The 19,403-nt window shown below is 41.7% G+C and overlaps 1 protein-coding gene across 1 annotated transcript in view; it reads right to left on the bottom strand.

Moving 5' to 3' along the window:
* Positions 1 to 1,572: 1,572 nt before the first annotated feature.
* LOC146385287 (sphingosine kinase 1-like) overlaps positions 1,573 to 19,403 on the bottom strand; it is a 43,841-nt gene continuing 26,010 nt past the window's right edge. Inside the window, exons 3-5 of the mRNA XM_084930931.1 lie at positions 15,648 to 15,742; positions 12,942 to 13,057; positions 1,573 to 6,803 (exon numbers count right to left, since the gene is read on the bottom strand). Coding sequence (XP_084787057.1) covers positions 5,945 to 6,803; positions 12,942 to 13,057; positions 15,648 to 15,742 — 1,070 coding nt within the window. The 3' untranslated portion in view covers positions 1,573 to 5,944. The remainder of the gene's footprint in view (positions 6,804 to 12,941; positions 13,058 to 15,647; positions 15,743 to 19,403) is intronic.

Raw genomic sequence — 19,403 nt, forward strand, 5'->3', positions numbered from 1 at the left:
GTGTACGGAGCGGCACATGAGCACGGATGATCGTCTTCTTAACGCTGGATTATCAACCTGTCCGGAGTGAACTTTACTTCTTGTCCATTGTTTGGATGAGCTCCAGCCTCACCTGTTATCCTACTTGGACAGGTGATTAGGAAGGTGGTGGTTGAATGCACTGGTCTGACTGTTTAAGAAATTGGTCCCTTTTCATTGGGTTGAATTAAAGAGTTATGGCTGCTGTAGAGATGAATATGGCAAAGCCTCAGGGCTAGTTCAGCTACACTGCCTCAAACACACGAATGGTTTGAAACATTGAGAGATGCTGTGTTGTAGTTTTTTGGGGTTTTTTTTTCCTCCAGATGATGAACCTGAAATGCTCTCAGACCAGGTTGAGGTCAAAATGAAGGCGCCAGCGTCTCCTGGTGTTTAAACCAAAATAAATTTGTATCCGTGAAACTGAGATTTCGAGTCAGCAGAGGCAGAAAATTTAATAAATTGATTTTCCTGCAGCCCATCAGCTGAGATTGTCATATGTACATCATGGGCATGAATGGCATAATTTTGGGCTCTTGATGAGTTCTTCTTTTTCTAGGGTTGGGATGATTGTACAGCATCTTTAATCATTTTAAAAAACAAGAATTAGGTGCGCTAGTTTGAATTTATGTTGGATTTTCTCTAATCCACCCAGGGCTAAAATTTATCTGCCTTTATCTACTTAAAAATAATAATAATAATTGTGTGTTCAGCATCATTAGTGTGTTGGAAGATCTGTGTCCACGTTTCAACTGTCTAGCTCATGATTTGAGGGAAAGCTGAAGAATTTGGAGGGGTAGTCTTTCTTTATTATTCCACCACTTTGTGTCATGTACCAGTACCACAGGCAGCAAAATGGCCCAAAAGCACGATTCTACCACCACCATGCATGACAACTGGTACAGTGTTCTTTGAAACATTTACTCCTCTAACCAAAAAGCTCAGTCTTTTCTCCTGAAGGCGTTTGGCTTGTGTGGGCAGCCGAGTTGAGCTTGAAGATGACGATTTTGGAGTAGGGGCTTCTTTCTTGGTTGGCACCCTCTAATAACTCCTGGAAAACCGTTCCGGGAGTTCCCAGTTCATGGCAGGCTTGAGCTTCAGTGGCTCCTGGGTTGTTCCTGAACAACCTAACCAGCTTCCTCTCATCTGAGGATGGCAGTCCAGGTCTTCTTCCAGATCTTGGTAAAGTGGAGACATATGAACTCCACAATTTCAACAACTATTTAATTATCATATTTACTCAAGATTAATATAACTTTTTATCAAAAGCCCTGAATGTGGAACATTTGTCCTCCATAATCCTCCCTAGGGTGGATTTGAGTTGGACACATCCCTCATTAACACACCAGATCAGAGGTTTGCAGCGCTGCATACCTGCCCACTCATTTTGGTCCAATGTCAGAAATTGTAAAGCAACTTTAACATTTAATCTTAAAGAACTGCGTTGCAGGTTTCCTGTCAGTGATAGATTATGTCTTCAGGTGTAATTTTGAAGCAGTAACACACCTGAGAGTAAACCTGCAAAATCACCCTGTGATGCAGCTAGATGCAGGACGCATGACCCAGTCATGATTTAAACTTTTCTCCTTTGAGTTTTCTGTCCTTGTGTAGGTGATGATGACATCTTCCTCCTTTGTATTCAGGCCACATGGACGCAATTACTGTGTCCCTGACCTACATATAAGATGAGCTGTGCAGGCAAACCTTTCAGTTAACATCTGATTTTTGGAGAAGTTCATCCTGACAGCAGGAAAGAGGAGGACGCAGCCAGCGTTTCACAAACCAAACACCAGTTTGTCTTTTTTGTCATAATTCAATTTATTTGTCTCAGTCAAAAGCACGTCAGTAGAGTGATTTGATTAGTTTAGAAAACTTACATTCGTCTAAATGGAAAAATAGATCTCTCTTAGAATAAAGAATCAATCATTCAATAATCCGCATGACTGTAAAATAAAATAAAAACAACTCATCTTCCCTTCACCGTAAACTTTGAAACACAAGATGACAGCGGTTCAGAAGCAGCAGATAAAGACAAACAGCAAATCGTCAGGTCCTTCATCGCCCTATCACTCACTTGGATTTTCAGTCACATCGACCTACAGAGAAAAACTGGTCTGACTCTCCATGTATGGGTTCAAATTGTGATCATAAATATTTTGTACATATTTTGTATGACAGCCAAACCCATCTGTTCTCTGATTGGATTGTTAAATTTGTGATTGACATGACATTGACCAATCAGATGAAAGGAAGAAAAACAGGGTCAAAATTCGTACTTGTAACTTGAAACTTGAGTGCAGAGTTTCACATGTATTTTTTAGCTAAGTCCACACACAAATCTTTTTTTACACACACACAAATTCTTTTTACACATACAAATCCTGATTTACAAGTACAAAATATTTATGACCACAATTTGAGCCCATATCCATGGTTTCCCCCGCACAGATCAGAGATCGTTCAATAAGATTATTCAGCAGACTTGATGTCAGCACGTGTCAGAGCTAATCCATTTCTCGCATATTTTTAATTTTCATCATAAAATATTTTCATCAGTGTCTCTAAATGTGTCCAAAAAAACAAATGAGCATTTCTTCAGTTGACCCAAAAGCAGCAAGTTAACTGCACTGCCACACTCAAACCACTGGGGGGCAGCACAATCAAGGCACATGAAACTACCACAGGACATAAAACATTTGACTGCACTGAAAAAAAAAAGAAAAAAAAAAAAGATGTAAGTGCTCTAATGGACTCTGCATTAGAAAAAACATTTAAATGTTACATAATGTTTGCTTTTTCAGACAGAGCAGAAAACCTGCTGCTGCTTAAGAGCAGGTTTATTTTTCTTCTAAATTTAGTCAAATTTCCAGATAATTGAACATCATCATAGCAGGTTGATCCTGCTTCATCCCCCCAGCTGGACCGAGCAGGTTTCCAGCACGATTGAACAAACTTAAATTAGGGCCTGTGATTCACTTATATTATGGAAGCACAACCTCGACGTCCCACGAAGGCTTTAACGTGGCGTTGGCAACAAGCGTACGTTGTGCAAAAAACACGGAAGAGGCAACAAATTTTGGTCTCTAACGATTGAGCCGTTGCAGCTTCAAGCAGTCGTTGGCGTGTTGAATAAAACATGGAAACATCAGCATGTTTACTGCGACTCTGTAGGCACATCGAAGCTCCACAACTTTCCTTCGTATGTGGACTTAAAGATCACTGTCGCCTCTCCCCTCCCTCATTTTACTGCTCAGCTTGAAGTGAAACACGTCCTCCTCTGACTCACTGAATCTGGACAGTCTACTAATGTTCCCCAATGATTTCCCGGGGTGAGGGGGAAGGAACACAACACCGCCCACCTCATGCAGCATTTAATAAGTCAATATCTCCCCCTTCTCCTCCTCCATGTCCACTCCCTCACACTCTGTGTAACCAGCTCCACCCAAAACCCCTGTTTAAGGCTCCTCAGTGTTCACAAACATTTTGAAATCTGCAGCCATTTTCTCTGTGATTTAAAGCTCAATGCTAAGGACACCTCGGTGATGATAAATCTGCCACTGTGTGTGCGCTGTGACTGCTCTGCAGTGGCACCAAAAGCAACAAATAGATGGATGAAAGCAGAAGAAGATGATGGGTGCTATAGTGAGGATGACGGGATGGCAGAGAGCGAGGCAAGGGAAAAAAAACAAACAAACAGAAGCATCACGTAAGTGAGGAGGAGCAGAGCCACAGCTGTTTGAGGGAGAAACTCCACCCGCGAGCACTTAAACACTTGCTGGAGGTGTAGTGGTTTTTCTAAACGAGCAAAGAGCTCTGCGGCTTTTAAGGTCCAGCATGCAGCACAATGACACAGCTGAGGGAGTTTTGTTTGTTTAGAGTGTAAAAACAAATCTGGCTTAATCAGAATTCACATCCACACAAAATGTGCCTGTGAACATTTTTCACTGGAGCGGTTTCATCCTGCCGCTTTATGAAAATCTCGTGCCAAAAGAAAGTCTGAGTCATGAGGGAAATATGAACGTGAAAACGGTGCCAAAGCTGTGTGAGATTTCTGTGGGTGTGACCGCTTGTTTGCTGTGTTTTAAGGTGGATTGTTTCTTTACATTCACTCTCACCCGTCGCCATCAGTGACCCCAACTCTAACCCGTGATTCACTGAAACGATGGAATACATATTCGGATTTGTAATCTATTAAATTTGGCAATCAGGGAACAACTCTCCCCCAGACGAGTCTGGATCCACTGATGCCAGGCAGCAGCTTCCACAGCTGAAAGTCAATTTCCCAACGTTTCAGTAGGACTTCTACTTAAATTTTGGTGTGATTCACTTGCTGAGGCCCACACAGCCTCTAGGCTGGATGAAGATATGTTGGACGCAATTCTGCTTGGACAAGTTAACGTGGCTGGTTTAAAAATCTGAAAATGGGGAGGCGCTACTGAATGTGTGAAATGACCCTTTAGTGCTTTCAAGAAACAGGATCAAGTTAACGAGTTTAAGGCAACAATGAGAAACTCTTCAGAGAGCGAAACAACGTGACGGCCTCTGATCAGAAACCAGGAACGCTGGTGCAGGAGCGCCCCGCGAAGCTCTGATACATGATAAAATAAATATAAATAAATTATATATAAATACTTATATCTAATGATTATTTATACAATGTGCTTAGCCGGGGTTCACTTTAAGATAACATGAAGAAACAGACGTTTTCCTGCCTTGGCGTCGCCCGTGACACAGACGAGCACCTTCCCTCCTGAAGGTCACGTCCATAAAGGCTTTCATTTACGAGTTTCAGCCTCTCTCACACAAACAGACACAAACACGCTGCACTGCAGAGGAGTGTAAAGGCCAGAGAAAACTAATCCCCCATCGTTGCATAAGATGCTGTAATTCTGGCTGATGTGTTTGCTGCGACGCAGACAAACGTCGCTGTTCGTGCAGCCGCGATGAAACGAGACGCCGGGAAAAAGATGGTGATGGATTTTCGTTCTCCGGAGGCTGAACGTTTGATGAATGGATGATGAAACGTGTGGGTCTTTATGTGTTTGTGTTTTAGCTCAAATGAGGCAGGACTACCGTCAGTTCACACAGTCATGGCTTCGGAGTGTTCAGTATTAAATTAACAGTCTCATTAAATAATCAGAATTAAAAACCTAATGATGCTTAATACTTTTAAATGAAGTCTTTTCACAATAACAGCCTGTTACATCAGATCTTTTTGAATTGTTTGTGCAGCTAAATTAATGTTTATTTCTTCTTTTTTCAAATGTTGTAAAACAAAACAAAAACCATTAAAGAAACATATTCACAGACTTCAGGAAGTGAGGAAAAACTGAGCTGAACGCTCAGTTTGAGACATTTGTTTCTCTACTCTTGAATCTTTCTGATGTCGTCGAGCAGTTTTAAGGGAAAGGAAGCTAACTGTGAATAATAAAAAGGTCAGTTTTGGCTGTTCCCAAATTTCACACAGGGCTTTACGCATGTTTAGAGATTTGTGTCTCTTCCTGGAATTAGAACTGGGGCGTGTAAACCACTACACTGTGGAGCCACTGATGTTACTCTAGTATGGAGCTTGAAATGAGCCAATTACATCAACTTTGAATGGACTCCGTTTGTGTTGATTTACAGGTCAAAATATCTGTACTAAAATCTCTTATTGTGAAAAGAATGTTTAATAATAAAATATCAAGCTAAGCTTGAAAAAAAGTCATTTTTAGTGTAATTGATGGCATTATTTGGAGTTTGTTTCATTATTTGTCTAATACTGAACACTCCGCTCATGGCATTTTAATGTAATAACATCAGGAGGCTTAAATCCGCTGCTTTGCTCCTGCAGCTGCACAGCTCCTGATGCGACAGGTGAAACACATTTATTGTTAAACGCCGTCACAGAGCAGAGATGAAAGCGGGCAGTCGAGATTGTTCAGTCTCATCCAGTGATTAACCTCGACAGGCCTCTGTGCACCTCGGCCTGCACTGGGCCGTACTCCACCACCTCTCCGTCTACTGTAATTATTCCTTTGGGCGAGTACGGCTCCAGCCTGAGCGCCCGCACCTTAGTGTACACCAGATGTTGGCAGTTAGTAGTCAGATGTGCACCCTTCTCCATAGCTAGGAACAGCCTCAGCAGTGCGGTGGGCGATATCCCCGCTCTAACGTAAAAAAGATGAATGACGCCGTCGTCCGGGGTGGCCTCCGGTGCCGCCAGGAGATCCTCCGCCAGGTGGGATTGGTACATGGCCAGCATGAGGACAAAGTCTTCCTCCGGCACCACCACCCAGTCGTCGGGCAGCGGCTGATCCAGAGGTGGCAGCAGGGAATCGTGTGGACCGGGGAGGGCTTTGGTGGCGCTTCGGGAAGGCGTGCTCTCCACCCGCCTCACTTTGAGGGAGTTGTTGGAGTGGCAGGAGTTGTGGAAGGAGGAGTCTCTGACAGCAGGTAGTGTCACGGGGGGGACCAGATCCTTGCAGAGCATTGTGTTACTCCTCAAAGCCTCCTCGTTGTTGTGGTCCTTGGTGGCGGGCAGGTAAGCCAGCCTGCCCTTATAGACACGGAGAGAGGCCAGCCGCACCAGCGTGCCAATGGTGAAGCGGACGGCGCCAAAGTGACGGTACTTCTCGCTCTCTATATCGACGTCCGCTACAAAGCCCCAGGCCAGAGACAGGAAGGAGAAGAGACGGGGGCTGGAGCAGAGATGGACGGAGACCATATCCATGTGGGACACCAGACCTTTGCAGAGCAGGAAGCCACAGCTGACCAGGAGCTCCTCGCTGGTCACAGGAGAGGCTCTGCAGGACGAGAGGGGACATTTAAACACTTCGTGGCAGCTCCTGCTTTCAGACACGACCACAGTTAGGCTGAAACAACCACATGAATAAATTATAAGTGATTTGCAAGTAAATTATTTAGGAAGTATTGTGGTGATTAATTAATGTCGTGGTTAACTGTACATCTTCAGCTGTTGGATAATTGTGATTTTTAACAATAACAACTCACAACAATATATCAGTTAATCAAGAAAGCAGTGTGCATATTATTAAATAATCAGAATATTCAGCCTTAAAGTAAATATACGACAAGATTTTGAAATGTTGACATGTAAATATGCAAGTTAGACATTTAAAAACCCAAAGACCACTTATATTTATTTTATCGCTACAGCTTAATTTAGAACTCACCTCTACAGGCCACATTCTCCTTGTGTTTTTTGTTCTGTACAAGCACATTTATGCATTTCCTGCTGCACACTCAGTCACATGGGAGGGGAGCAGGTTTAAGGGTTCAGCATTTTGCCCAAGGACACGTCAACATGCAAACTGTGGAGGTGGAGATCTCCTCCACAGACTTACTGCGAAATGACCTGCTCTACCTCCTGATCCGCAATCCAAGCTTTATTTATAAAAAGAGAAACATCCACCACAGAACAGCTTCCATTCTGGTTCCATTTAATCATTATTTGCAATGAAATCTATTTAAATGTGAGCGACGGGCTTTTGTAATGTAAAGCAGAGGCGTCTGATCCAAACTGGAAACAAATCTAGACCCTCAACTAAAGCTGATTTTCAGTGTTGATTTATGTTTCAGTTCATAAAATATCAACAACAAATCATTTGAGACTCTGCAGACAGAGTTTCCCCTCATCAGTCTGCCAGGAGGAGGCAGTTAAAAATCTGGTTTCAAACACAAGATAAAGACACCAAAATAAAACAGAAAGGCTCCTTCTGTATTTTTAGGAAGTGGGTCAAGGCATCCTTGTGTTTTTGTAAGTGAACTTTAAAAAGTGGCGTTATACAATACAGGGCTAACAGCGACCTTGTTGTGCTATCTGAAATCACTGAGGTGGGGGAGAGAAGAGGTGGAGCCCCTACAAAGCTCAGAGGGTGGGGGGTGTAGGCGAAGGACAGTGTGGGCCTTCAGATAACAAAGACGACCCCATCTGGGAGAACGGATACAGAGGTGGAAGGTCACGTTAACACGCACCCACAGATTTGCCGGCTGTTACAGCCAACGGCCAATTACAGCGAGGATTGGACGTCTCAGCGGAGCTCAGATATCTCCATATTCAACATCCTGAATTTATTCATCAGTCTAGCTTTCCAAATAAACTCATCTACATTTTCACAGCTCTGTTACTGTATAATCACGCTCTGGTAAAAAGGTCAAGAAATAATCTGATTATAAGGCGATTTCCAGCTCATCCTGCTTCGCCTCTCAGTTTTATGTGTTAAAGTTATTAATTCAATTTATAGAGCACCAAACCACAACATGATTTATAGACGTCCTCTTGGATTGTTTGGGGTAATAAAGAGCAAAGAAATAAACCTTTGTGAGCAGCGTGCAACTGTGTGCAGATTTCAGCAACATTTACTTTCAGAGAGATAGTTCTGTCAATGTCAGAAGAAAGAGCAAGACGCGATCAGAGAGCAGCAGGATGCTGTTTGTGGCATAAAAATGTCAAACATTTAGCAACATGTTAGCAACAATGAGGTGAAATAAAGCAGGTTAACAAGAGAGATTCAAATACCCAAAATGAAAAACTGAATGCCTACCCAACGAACTAATATTGAATAGTCAAATATTTGGCCAATCATGGTACACGATCTTAAGTTTAGTGATTTACCTAACAAATGAAAGCTCACCGGTTTGATCCCAGGAGGAGACACAAATCCCTTTGGGGTTGCGCCAGAAAGGCCATCTGATGTCAAAAATCAAAAACAGATAGAACATGTGGAGCTACCTGCCTACCTTGTGAATAGGGAACCAGCCAAAAGTAGCTCTTCATTGTACAATACCTTAAAGTATAGAGTAAGTGCACAGCAACAATGTGGAGGAGAAGCTCAGTGTTAACAGAAAGAAGCTTCAGATGGAGGCTCAAGAACGGCAGCCATCTTCCTTTGACTGATGTCCACTGATGAAAAGCAAAGTGTCTTAAAGGTGTCATCGCTTGAGTTTAATCTGAGAACTACTGTTTCTGTGGTGTCGTGCGCAGCCGTAATCACTGTGTGTGAAGTGGACAGGAACATGAATGAAAACAGAAGGGGTCCCAGTATGCAGCCTTGAGGAACACCGAGGTTAAACTGCATTTATTGTCCACATTTCAATGCACTAATTTCTCTCCTATATTAAACATGCAGTGACATTAACTATAACACACACTCTTCTGCTCACTGATGATGCATCAAGGTCTATTTGTGGGGCTCACTCATGGATAAGAATATATAAAAATGACCTCCTGGATCACTTGACCTGTGTTAACGTTTCCTAATTGCTTTAGGTTCTCAATCACTAGTTTAAAATCTCATTGATTACAACTAATAGATTAGATTAGAGTCCAAAAGATTAGTCCAAAAGAAGGATAAAAGTACAACTGCACTAAAAATGTGCTTTATCCTCTTAGACTTTGACTTACATATTTATTCACATTTTACAACACAAACATCCCACTGTATTCAACAACTAACTCATCAGGAAAGTGTGAAATTAAGTCATGGATAGAGGGAGCCAATGGGCCGTTTTCCATATCTATCCATCTTTTATTTACAGTCAGTAGGTCTGAATGTTAGTGTAGCTCACTGAAGTGGTTGGTCTCTTTCAAACTGGAATAATGGTGGTAGCTTTGAAGCATTGGGAGACTACAGCCTGTGACAGACACATTGAAGCTGCTGGTGTTAGTTAAGCGGCGAAGCCTTGCTGCACCCATCCAGGACTCCTGTCAGGGCCTGCTGCTTCCGCGGAGTCTTCTGTCATGTGTCCACAGCATCAGTGGTGCGCCTGGCGCTGTGGGCTTTGCTCTCTATGTCATTTCCTTGTTATTCCTGTCAGAGTGGGCAATAAATCTGTTGCTCTCCTGATGGGATGACGGATGTGGTGGGGGTGGTACCGTTGTGACAAGCGATATAGAACTGTATGGCTTGCCATTGATGGTTGGATGACGTTGTAGCTCCTGCTCAGAAGCAAATTAGACCCTCAGCCAGCAAACCTGCACACTGCCAGTGTTTTGCATAACACCAAATACATTCTAGCTGTCGCTCGTTTGATCCACGTAGCCTCGGTGAACCCGACATTCAGCTGGGAATAATACCGAATACAATCTGGCCAGGGCTACTGCAGGACAGAGAGAGAGATTTTCTGGATGCCCCGGGACTGTGAGAGGAGAGTAAACAATGCAGAATCTGGTCCCTTCCTCCCATTGTTGCTGCCGCTCTCACTGGAAGACTATTGTTTGATGAGAAGCTGATTGGCAGATGAAAGAATAAACCACCAGTGAGAGGTGTTTTCTTCAGTTTGACTATATTCACTTTAACTTTTATTCAGTCTGGAATTCCCCTGCCCCCCCAATTTATTTATTTTTTTAATCCAAGACAGCAGGACAAAAAAACTGCTTGACTACAAAAAACACCCGCCGAAAAAACAACACTTGAGTGAAAAATTATTTAATTAAATAAAACAGCGAGGCGCTCAGATAAAGCTCATGTGACCTACAAAAAAAAGAAGCAGCTTGAAAAGGAAGCGCCTCAAAGCACTTAAACAAGCTTCCCCCCCCCCCCCCATTTCCCACATGGTGACTTTAGAGTATAAAGAGCAGAATATCTAAACACACAAATAGAAGCCACAGTTCAAAAGCTGTTTACATAGAGGGACGCAAATTTGTATAGAAATGGACCAAGAAGCCACATCTTTATGAAACAAACCAACCACCTGTAAGAAAATTAACTGCGTGTCACATGTTTTGGTACCAAACGAAGGGATGATTTAGGCACTTACACTCTCCAGTGGTGTGAGCTGCCTATTAGTGGAAATAAATACCAGTAAGAAGAACTGAGAACACCTGACACGAGCCACTTAAACAGAGATGCAAGTCCTTAACCAAGAAACAATTGTAGGCAATGGCTGTTGGAGACCAACTGCAAGTAGCTACAGTGACCAACTGGTCAACTTAACCAGCAACACCCTTAGGGCAACATGTTGCAATCAATCAATCAGTCTGTGTTGATTTGTGCAAGTTGTCTGTAAAACATCTCTTTGCAATTGGGGCCTCGACTGGTTTGCAACTGGTTGCGCTCTTGTTATATTCCTACATAAAATCAAGGCTGTGTTTGTTAATCATGTTTCAAATCTTCAAATCCAGTTGCTTTGAAGATGGCAACTGACTGCGAGTCGCCCGTACCTGGTTCTTTCTTTGACTTGACCATTTAAAAGATTGTTGTCAAGATTGCTGTGTTCACTGCATACGACTGCAATAATTTGGACGTGCCCCAGTGTCCATTCACTGTTTTCTCTAATGTGACTGCAGCATCATGTTAAGATGCAACAGAAACGGCCGCACAAAGTGATGATTTGGCATCGTGCCCTGCTAAGAGTGACAGTCCTGTTTTATGCTTCTGGTAATTACAAGGAAATATGAGTGCATAAAGAGTCCTGACACATCAAGAAGATGATTTAGGAGTCACTGGCCCAGCATATGAAGGCAATGAGTAAATTATGTCATGTAACCAATAAATGGTTCAGGATTTACTGCAAACTGGAAAAAAATACAACAAAAACAAGGTATGCTTCTTCTTCTTATCATCATCATTATTATTATCATTATTATCATTATTGCACAGATAATTAAAAAAAAAGGAAAACATAACATCTGCTGCCACTGACCTTTTAAATAACAGCTTTTAATGTTAATATTTTATTCCAGATGTTTCTGTGTTATGATGTTATATTTATTGTATTTAACTGTTTGGTTGATGGTTGAGTGACTTCTGCTGATTGTAGCCCTCAGGGATCATTATGATGTCCTTGACCCCTGATGTACTGCAGGTTTCAGACTCAAACCGATGACACTGTACTTCATAAACAACGCCACTGGTCTTTTTCTTTTTAGACTGAATGGTAGTTAGTAACAGTTTATGCTACATGAACATTTACAGATAAACGTGGTCTGATACATATGCTGATATCAGCTGAGGACAGCTTTATTATTAGGTGATATGTGGTTAACTGATTTTTAAACTCCTCCCATCAAGAGGAGTGTTTGAGTTCTGAGTGTTTGAGTTTCCCACTAACTACAGACCAAACTGTGTCACTGCAGGGACAGTGTGTGATACGTGAGTAATCTGCTTGTATGTATTTGTGTTATAATAAATGTCACTGCATGTATAGAGTAAACGAGTTCCTTTATCTTCTGTCCCTCTGACTTCTTCTTGATTTTGTCTCCTCTCCACTGCAGCAACTACTATAAAAACCATAACAAGCACCAAAAGGAGTCAGGACCATGTGTGTCTGAGGTTCAGCCGTGCAAAAGATGCTGTATCTACAGCAAAGCTGCAAATAAATACATCCTATTGATTTCTGTAACATGTCCACAACATTTTACAGAAAAAGCTGTTGTTATATGACTGATGAGAAACAGAAGGCTCGACAGGCCCCACTGAACCATACTTAAAGGGATCAGAGCCACGATTCAGAGTCCTTGTCTGCAGATCTTTGTTCTTACGTGAGAATAAAAATAGACAGACCTCCTCCTGCTACAATCACTTGCTAAGAAAGTAATTACTAATGACAGCTACTGTTTGGTTGAAACTACACACTGCATGTGATTTAAATCACTTAACCACAGGTATGTGCATGCTGCTCGTGTAATGCTGTGGCTCAGGCTGGTATGTTCACAGACTGGCTGGACTGGTTTCGGTGGAGCTCTACACCAGAGGTTCATCATGAGAAACGAATCATTTTTACTACTAATTAATCTGCTCATTGATTATTAGCGTAATTTTAAAATTGCAAAAACAAAAGATCTTTATTTTTAAGATGATGTCTTATTAAGTTTTATTTTATCTATCCAACAGTCCAAAACTGAAAAAAAAAAGGTTCAAGGTTTTGAGGTTTCTACAGAGTGCTGATGACTGATTTGTGCGTGTGTGTGCATGCCTCACCCAGAGTAATGATGTATGGATGCAGCCAAGGCGTTGCCTGATCCACCAGGAAGGATACCCAGCGGTGTCCGGATGGCCTCCTCCCAATCTGGCCTCTCTAGCAGACCATTTATCACCTGACGCACACAGAAAATACAGCCTCAGTAAGGTGGCCTGAAAAATTTACTGTGTCAGCTAGACAGTGACAGATATACACTGTATGGACCAAAATACGGGGCCACCTGCACATCAAACCAGCAGGAGCTGGTGACCGTGGAAAGCCATGCAATTAAGTTTTTGCGCTGATGTTAATGCAAGAGGAGGTTTGGAACTGTAAAGCTGAGGTTCTGTGGTCCCCACACACTTCCACTTTGCAATAATAGCACTTAGAGCTGATCATGGAATATTTAGGAGGGAAGAAATTTCATAAACTGACTTGCTGCAGCAGTGGTATCCTGTTACAGTCACACGCTTGACTTCAGTGAGCTCTTTAGAATGATTCTTTTCACAAGGTGTTTGATGAAAGCAGCTACATTCAGGTATCAAGAGAAAGTGTGGCCTAATTTTGTCCATAGTTTACTTGCATTTACAATGTATTTTTTGCTGAAAGTACAGTAATGCAGGTTGTAAATATTGCCATCATATCAACAGTTTATGATACTGTTAGAAACACCTGCAGTGCATGCAGCAGAGTAGCAGAGTCAAATGGCATCTGCACAGCAAGTTTCCAACCACCAATCCATCCATACACTTTTTTAACTGCTTGTCCAATTCAGGGTCGTGGGGGCCTAGAGCCTATCCCAGTTGTCATAGGAGAAAAGGAAGGGTACACCTGAGACATGATGCCAGTTTATCACAGGGTTAACATAAATTAATCACCAATCAACCGAATACGCATGTCTTTGGACCGTGGGAAGAAGCCAAAGACCTGAACAAAATCCATGCAGGCAGGGGAGAAAAACACAGAAAAGCTCCTGGTGGCTGAAATGTTCAAACTAGGAAACCTCTGTGTGGGCTGACAACGCTAACCACTGCTACACTGTGTTGCTGAAATTTCTAGCATTGTACATATGTATATATTCTATGTAGCAAGTATTGTATGAAATACTGTGGTGGGGAGAAACAATAACCCATGATTTTTCCCATTTCAACTCTAACATGTCATTGTCATCAGCTCCAAAAGTCCGGTATTGGTCAGGCTCCGACAGTCAGCATCCAGCCTGGTAGCACAATCTTTTGTAGTACTGTGGAGTAGAGCAGGGCGATATGACCAAAAATATTTATCACAATATACATTTGAAAATTTGAGATAACGATATAACTGACGATATAATTGACACTAGACAAAATGCTTTACAACTCCACAACTTTATTAGTGCAAAAAACTCCATCAATGTATTTTCACTTAAACAAGCAGCTGTTTTTTTATGTGCATCAAAGTTATATAAAAATGTAACAGTGCAAATTCCTTGCTAACAGTTTAACCAAAAGGCATTTCCAGTGGAAATTGGCCGACATATCCTCAGCATAACCATGTATAATATCCACAAAACTTAAAAAGAGGTTATACACACACAATACGGTAATATTATGTTGAAGCGCAGTACGTATCACTCCACGAGGCGCCTGACTACGATAGCCGTAATGCTCCGACAATCCATCAAGCGGTGCGGGTTCGTAGCTTAGCAAAGTCGTACTGAAACATTTGACAGATTTTCGAGCGCCGTGTACCACATAAAATCGTTTCGAGGTCAGTAAACACAACCAGAATTCATACATAAGGCACACGGGATTATAAGGGGCACTGTCGATTTTCAGAAAAATCAAAGGATTGATTTTAAGTGTGCCATATTTTCCAAACAACACGGTAATAACGACGGCCCGCTAGCATGCTCTACCAAAAATAGTGCTTTGTTGTGTATCTGACGGACGAAAGCTAAACCAGTTCCACACCACTGAAGCTGCAGCATTTTTACAAACCAATTCTGGTTCATCCGTTTCATTTAACGATCCGCTTTCGCTCTTCTCGTTCTGCGTCGCCGCCATGTGCGTATGTAAACAAAGGCACTGCGCATGCGCGTTTTACTCATTCTATCGCGATATTTCATTTTCCTTTCGTTGCCCAAAATTACACCGGTACTACCGTGAACGGTATGATATAGCCCAGCCCTACTGTGGAGTGCTAATATTCATGTGCTCACAGAGAGAATAGAAAACTATTGTGTTTACGCCATTGTACTCACTCATTTTACCTTTTAGGAATGCAATTTTAACCATTTTAGACCAAAATAACCCAGGCAGAGTCTATGTACATTTAACCTAACACTGCGGGTGTGATGGATGACTGTGAGGTGAATTTGGTGGGTTGAGTAGCTGACTGCTGTTTCTACTGGCCTGCTCTTTTTTGATTGGCAGGCTACATTTTTAGTTATTTGTCTAATAAATGTCAGAAATTACCCATGTCTTTAAAAATGACCATACAATCAAAACATTTATGCCCAAAAATGCTGATTTCACGTAATTTGCTTTTATGTAAATATAAAACGATGTAAAACATTATTTTTAATAGAATCTGGCCAAATGAAACATACTTGACTGGCATACATACAGTTTATAAAAAGTATATTTGAATAAATAAACAGCTGAGTTCATATATTCCAGCTGGATTGGTTTTGAGATTACGGTTGTGTTTTTGGTTATGAACATAGTGCATGTGTGTGTCTTTACCTCATACAGAAGTCCGTCTCCTGACATGATGACTAAAGCGTCCCACTGTGACAGGTCGGCCTCTTTCACCATCTCCCGAGCGTGATTCTGCCGCTCTGCAAGACAAACAGAGAAAATATGTAAAGTATGTTGACTCATGCAGGTTTGTCTTTCCTGGAAGAGAAATCTGAAAAGGGGGACACCTTCTCAAAATGTCAGCTTCATTCCTCCTCAGAGGAAGGTCATGGTTGGCCCTCATAGAGGTGTAGCTACTTGTGTTACAGCTGAATAGCATAGCTGTGCGAGCACGGCCAAAAGACAGCAACATGACACAAACACGAACACCTGAGGCAGTCTGAGTAGATCCCTGCTCCTCCTGTAGTTTTAGTCTTCCTTCCCTTCAGTTTCCAAATTAAAGTATCACCGTGGGAGGGAAAGTTGATATATGGTCTTAAATGAAGCACCTGTCACACCGCCAATTAGATTGAGAGAGCTAAATTACTCAGGAGCACTCCGTCAAATTACTCTGAGAATGAATAATCTGATGTGCGTCTGTCGCTAATGGGCCAGCTGCTTGGATGGTACAGGAGTAAACTTTTCTACTTTTTGGTGTTCATGATTAAAGCTTAGACTTTAAAATGAGGAGAAAAAATCCAGATGGGTACAAAGCAGGTATAAATGTAACACGTGTACAAAAGTTCAGAAAAAAGGTGACAAATTCCCCCAAAAACTAATTATTGTGGACATACCAACAAACCACAACATCAAAACCACGAGTATTTAGAAGGTTTTGTGTTTGTAAGGCTGTCACACGCGTAGGGCTGTGCGATATGACCAAAATCTCATATCCCGATATAAGAATTCTATCATCCCGAAAACGATATAAATCACAAAAATGTAACATTTTCTGTAAAATCTGTGAATCTCGGGCAGCTCGACTTGCGGGAAGTGTTTCCAGCTGCGCGTCATGTAGCTGGAGTCGAGTGTTTTAACCGATGCATGAAACGATACATTTTTAGACATAAGTTGTAACGGCCGCCGTTTTCTTTGTGAGTATTTATTACACGGCGTGCTGCGGGGAAAAGCCTGTTCTAACGTTTGAGTCTAAGGTTTATTTTTTAGCACCTGGCGGCTCTTTTTTATTTCTCATCCCTAAATAATCTGCTCTTTCACGTGATTCAGTTTATTTTGAAAAGTCTCAACAGGATCTGGAGCTTTATTGTGAAAGGTTTATGTGGAACATAAACAAGCGGACACGCGATGGTGTTACTGTCGTTGTTGCTAAACACACCGCATAAAAACAGGCGCTTGTCCATCCGTAGTGTGGTTATATTAAATATAAGAGAAAGAGAGAACTTTAAGAAATGAATATAGCCACTACAGTGACCATCAAAACGATGGAAAAATATTGCCGTAAAGAGTTTATTTTGCGACACCACGAAACAAACGATAACGTAAAATAAAACAATAGATGTTTTTATATCGTCATCCGATATATATGTTATATCGAACAGCCCTACATACGTGTGTCACATGTGAACATTTTATTGCACAAGCCTCGTGAGTTTTCTTAATCAGGTTTTTGAATATTCCATTTGCGTTTGTCTGCTCTTGTAGGAATCCTTTGTATCTCTCTTTCACTGTCAGAGTCTCCTTCTCAACAGTTTCAAGGTTAAAGGGCAGAAGAAGTGCTCTGAGGTGTAAAACACACACTCACACACACAGCAGCACCACTGGTTTGTGTTTCTGTGTTTCATATTTCTTATTTTTTCTTTACAAAGCAGCAATCATTCATTTAATTAGATAAGAAAAAAAAAATTAAGGTAACGATGAAGCATTTCAGTAAAGTTGGACTTTAGGTTGTTGAAATAATGGAATCACTGGATTTCTCACTGTATCCCCACTAAAAGTATCAAGTATTTAGACATTTAGTATTACATATTCAACATGGTGCTTATATTTCATACTTACAAAAGCTATTAAGAAGCTATTAAGAACATCTTTTATTTTTTTTAATACCACCACGCACTGCTTTGTTGAAGATGGGTTTGTTTTTTTAAATAGGAACACAGAAACCAGACACTGCTCTCATTCAGCAGCCTGTTAGTTATGCTAATACACTAATACGCCTCCAGTGCCGTTGCGAGCCAGTTTGGTCTTGGTGTCTTTTCGGACCAGACCACATTTTCACAGCTCTGAGAACCGATCATTACATACCATAAATAGCGGAACGTGAAATATGAAGAAATATGAAATATGTATGAAGTTACTTCTGTAAAAATGCCTAAAGTTCTGATTTTAATGCAAAGATACATGCAGACTCCATGCATTAATTAACCCAGCACACAGACACATATGCACTTCTCTCTAGTGACGGATCTATTTTTTTTCGTCCTTTCTTTCTACTTCCTCTTCCCTGAAACCCACAGAATGAAGGAATCAATTTCTCCTCATCAGTCCAGTCACATCACATTTAGTTATTTGCGCAGAGTCTGAACACTGAAAACGTTTAAAAGGCCTCCAATCAGTAACAAAGCTGCAGAGCAGCAACACTGCGGTGTGGCTGAAGGATAGCTCCTCACATCGGTCAAACCATTAGGGGATGGTGGAACTGCTTGTTATGGTTTTTATAGTAGTTGCTGCAGTGGAGAGGAGACAAAATCAAGTACTGTTGAACTTTTGTGTTTCTAGCTTTGAACAGGTACTTAACAGCAATGTACCGACTACAATTTCATGTTGAGCAACATTTGACTGACTCTGGAACTGATTGGCACAGATTGGCAGAGCTGTGAAAACGAGGGCAGCAGATGGCTACAACAGAAGATTACAGGCCACTGTGAGAGGATCACGATGAAGACAGATTCCAGCCCATAATCAAATACATGCTGTTTCACAGAAAACATTGTAGTAAAAGTCAACATCCTGTGTGATTTTCTTTTCACTGCATGCTGTCACCAAACCACAAACTTTTTAATTGTTTTTTAAAACCCGATGGTCAGTGATATGATATATGCAGTTTTTAGGTCCCTTGGAATATTGAAATTAGAGTTGAGAGACTCCACATTCATTTACAAATGGGCCTGCAGGCATTACTATAATGGCTGAGAAGTGGTAAGACTTACTTTTATAAAGACTTTATCATCAATCTCAGCCTACTGGCTTACAGTAAAATCCTGCCACCAGCTGACTGACCGGCCCATCTGTGGCACTGAAGCATCAGCTCCTGCAAGGGCTTGAACAGCTGCAAGAGCACCGTGTCACTTGAAAATAAACAAATCCTGTTTGGTTGCACTTCCTTAAATGCCATTCTTCTTGAGATGACAGCCTCACAAATGACATTACAGTTCTCCACATATCAAATTCCTCTGTTGTGATGGTTTAAGTGCATGTAAGGTAACAGAAAGCCTCGTCCTCCTGTCGACCTTAATCTTCCAGCTAAAGGCAGCTTAATGAACCTCCACCTTGCTTTTTACGTTTCCTGCCCGCAGCAATCTTTAAGCAGCTGCACTCCTCCAGCAACATGACAGCAGGTGATGAGAGTTAAACAGCACAACATACCGAACGTGTGTGTGTGTGTGTGTGTAGAGCAGGAAACACTAAACACTGCGACAGCTTTGTCAGCTGCCGGGAGCGGCCTGGCGGTGAAGTCACCCAAAGTTTGTACACACACACACAATTGTAAAAACTACATCCCCCCCCCCCCTCTCTCTCTCTCACACACACACACACACACAGACTCTGTTTAATTATTGGCTTTCACTCCACTGACCCAGCACT

This window comes from Perissodus microlepis, chromosome 6 (genome assembly GCF_051167445.1).
Source record: "Perissodus microlepis isolate ML-2025 ecotype Zambia chromosome 6, ASM5116744v1, whole genome shotgun sequence".
NCBI lineage: Eukaryota > Metazoa > Chordata > Actinopteri > Cichliformes > Cichlidae > Perissodus > Perissodus microlepis.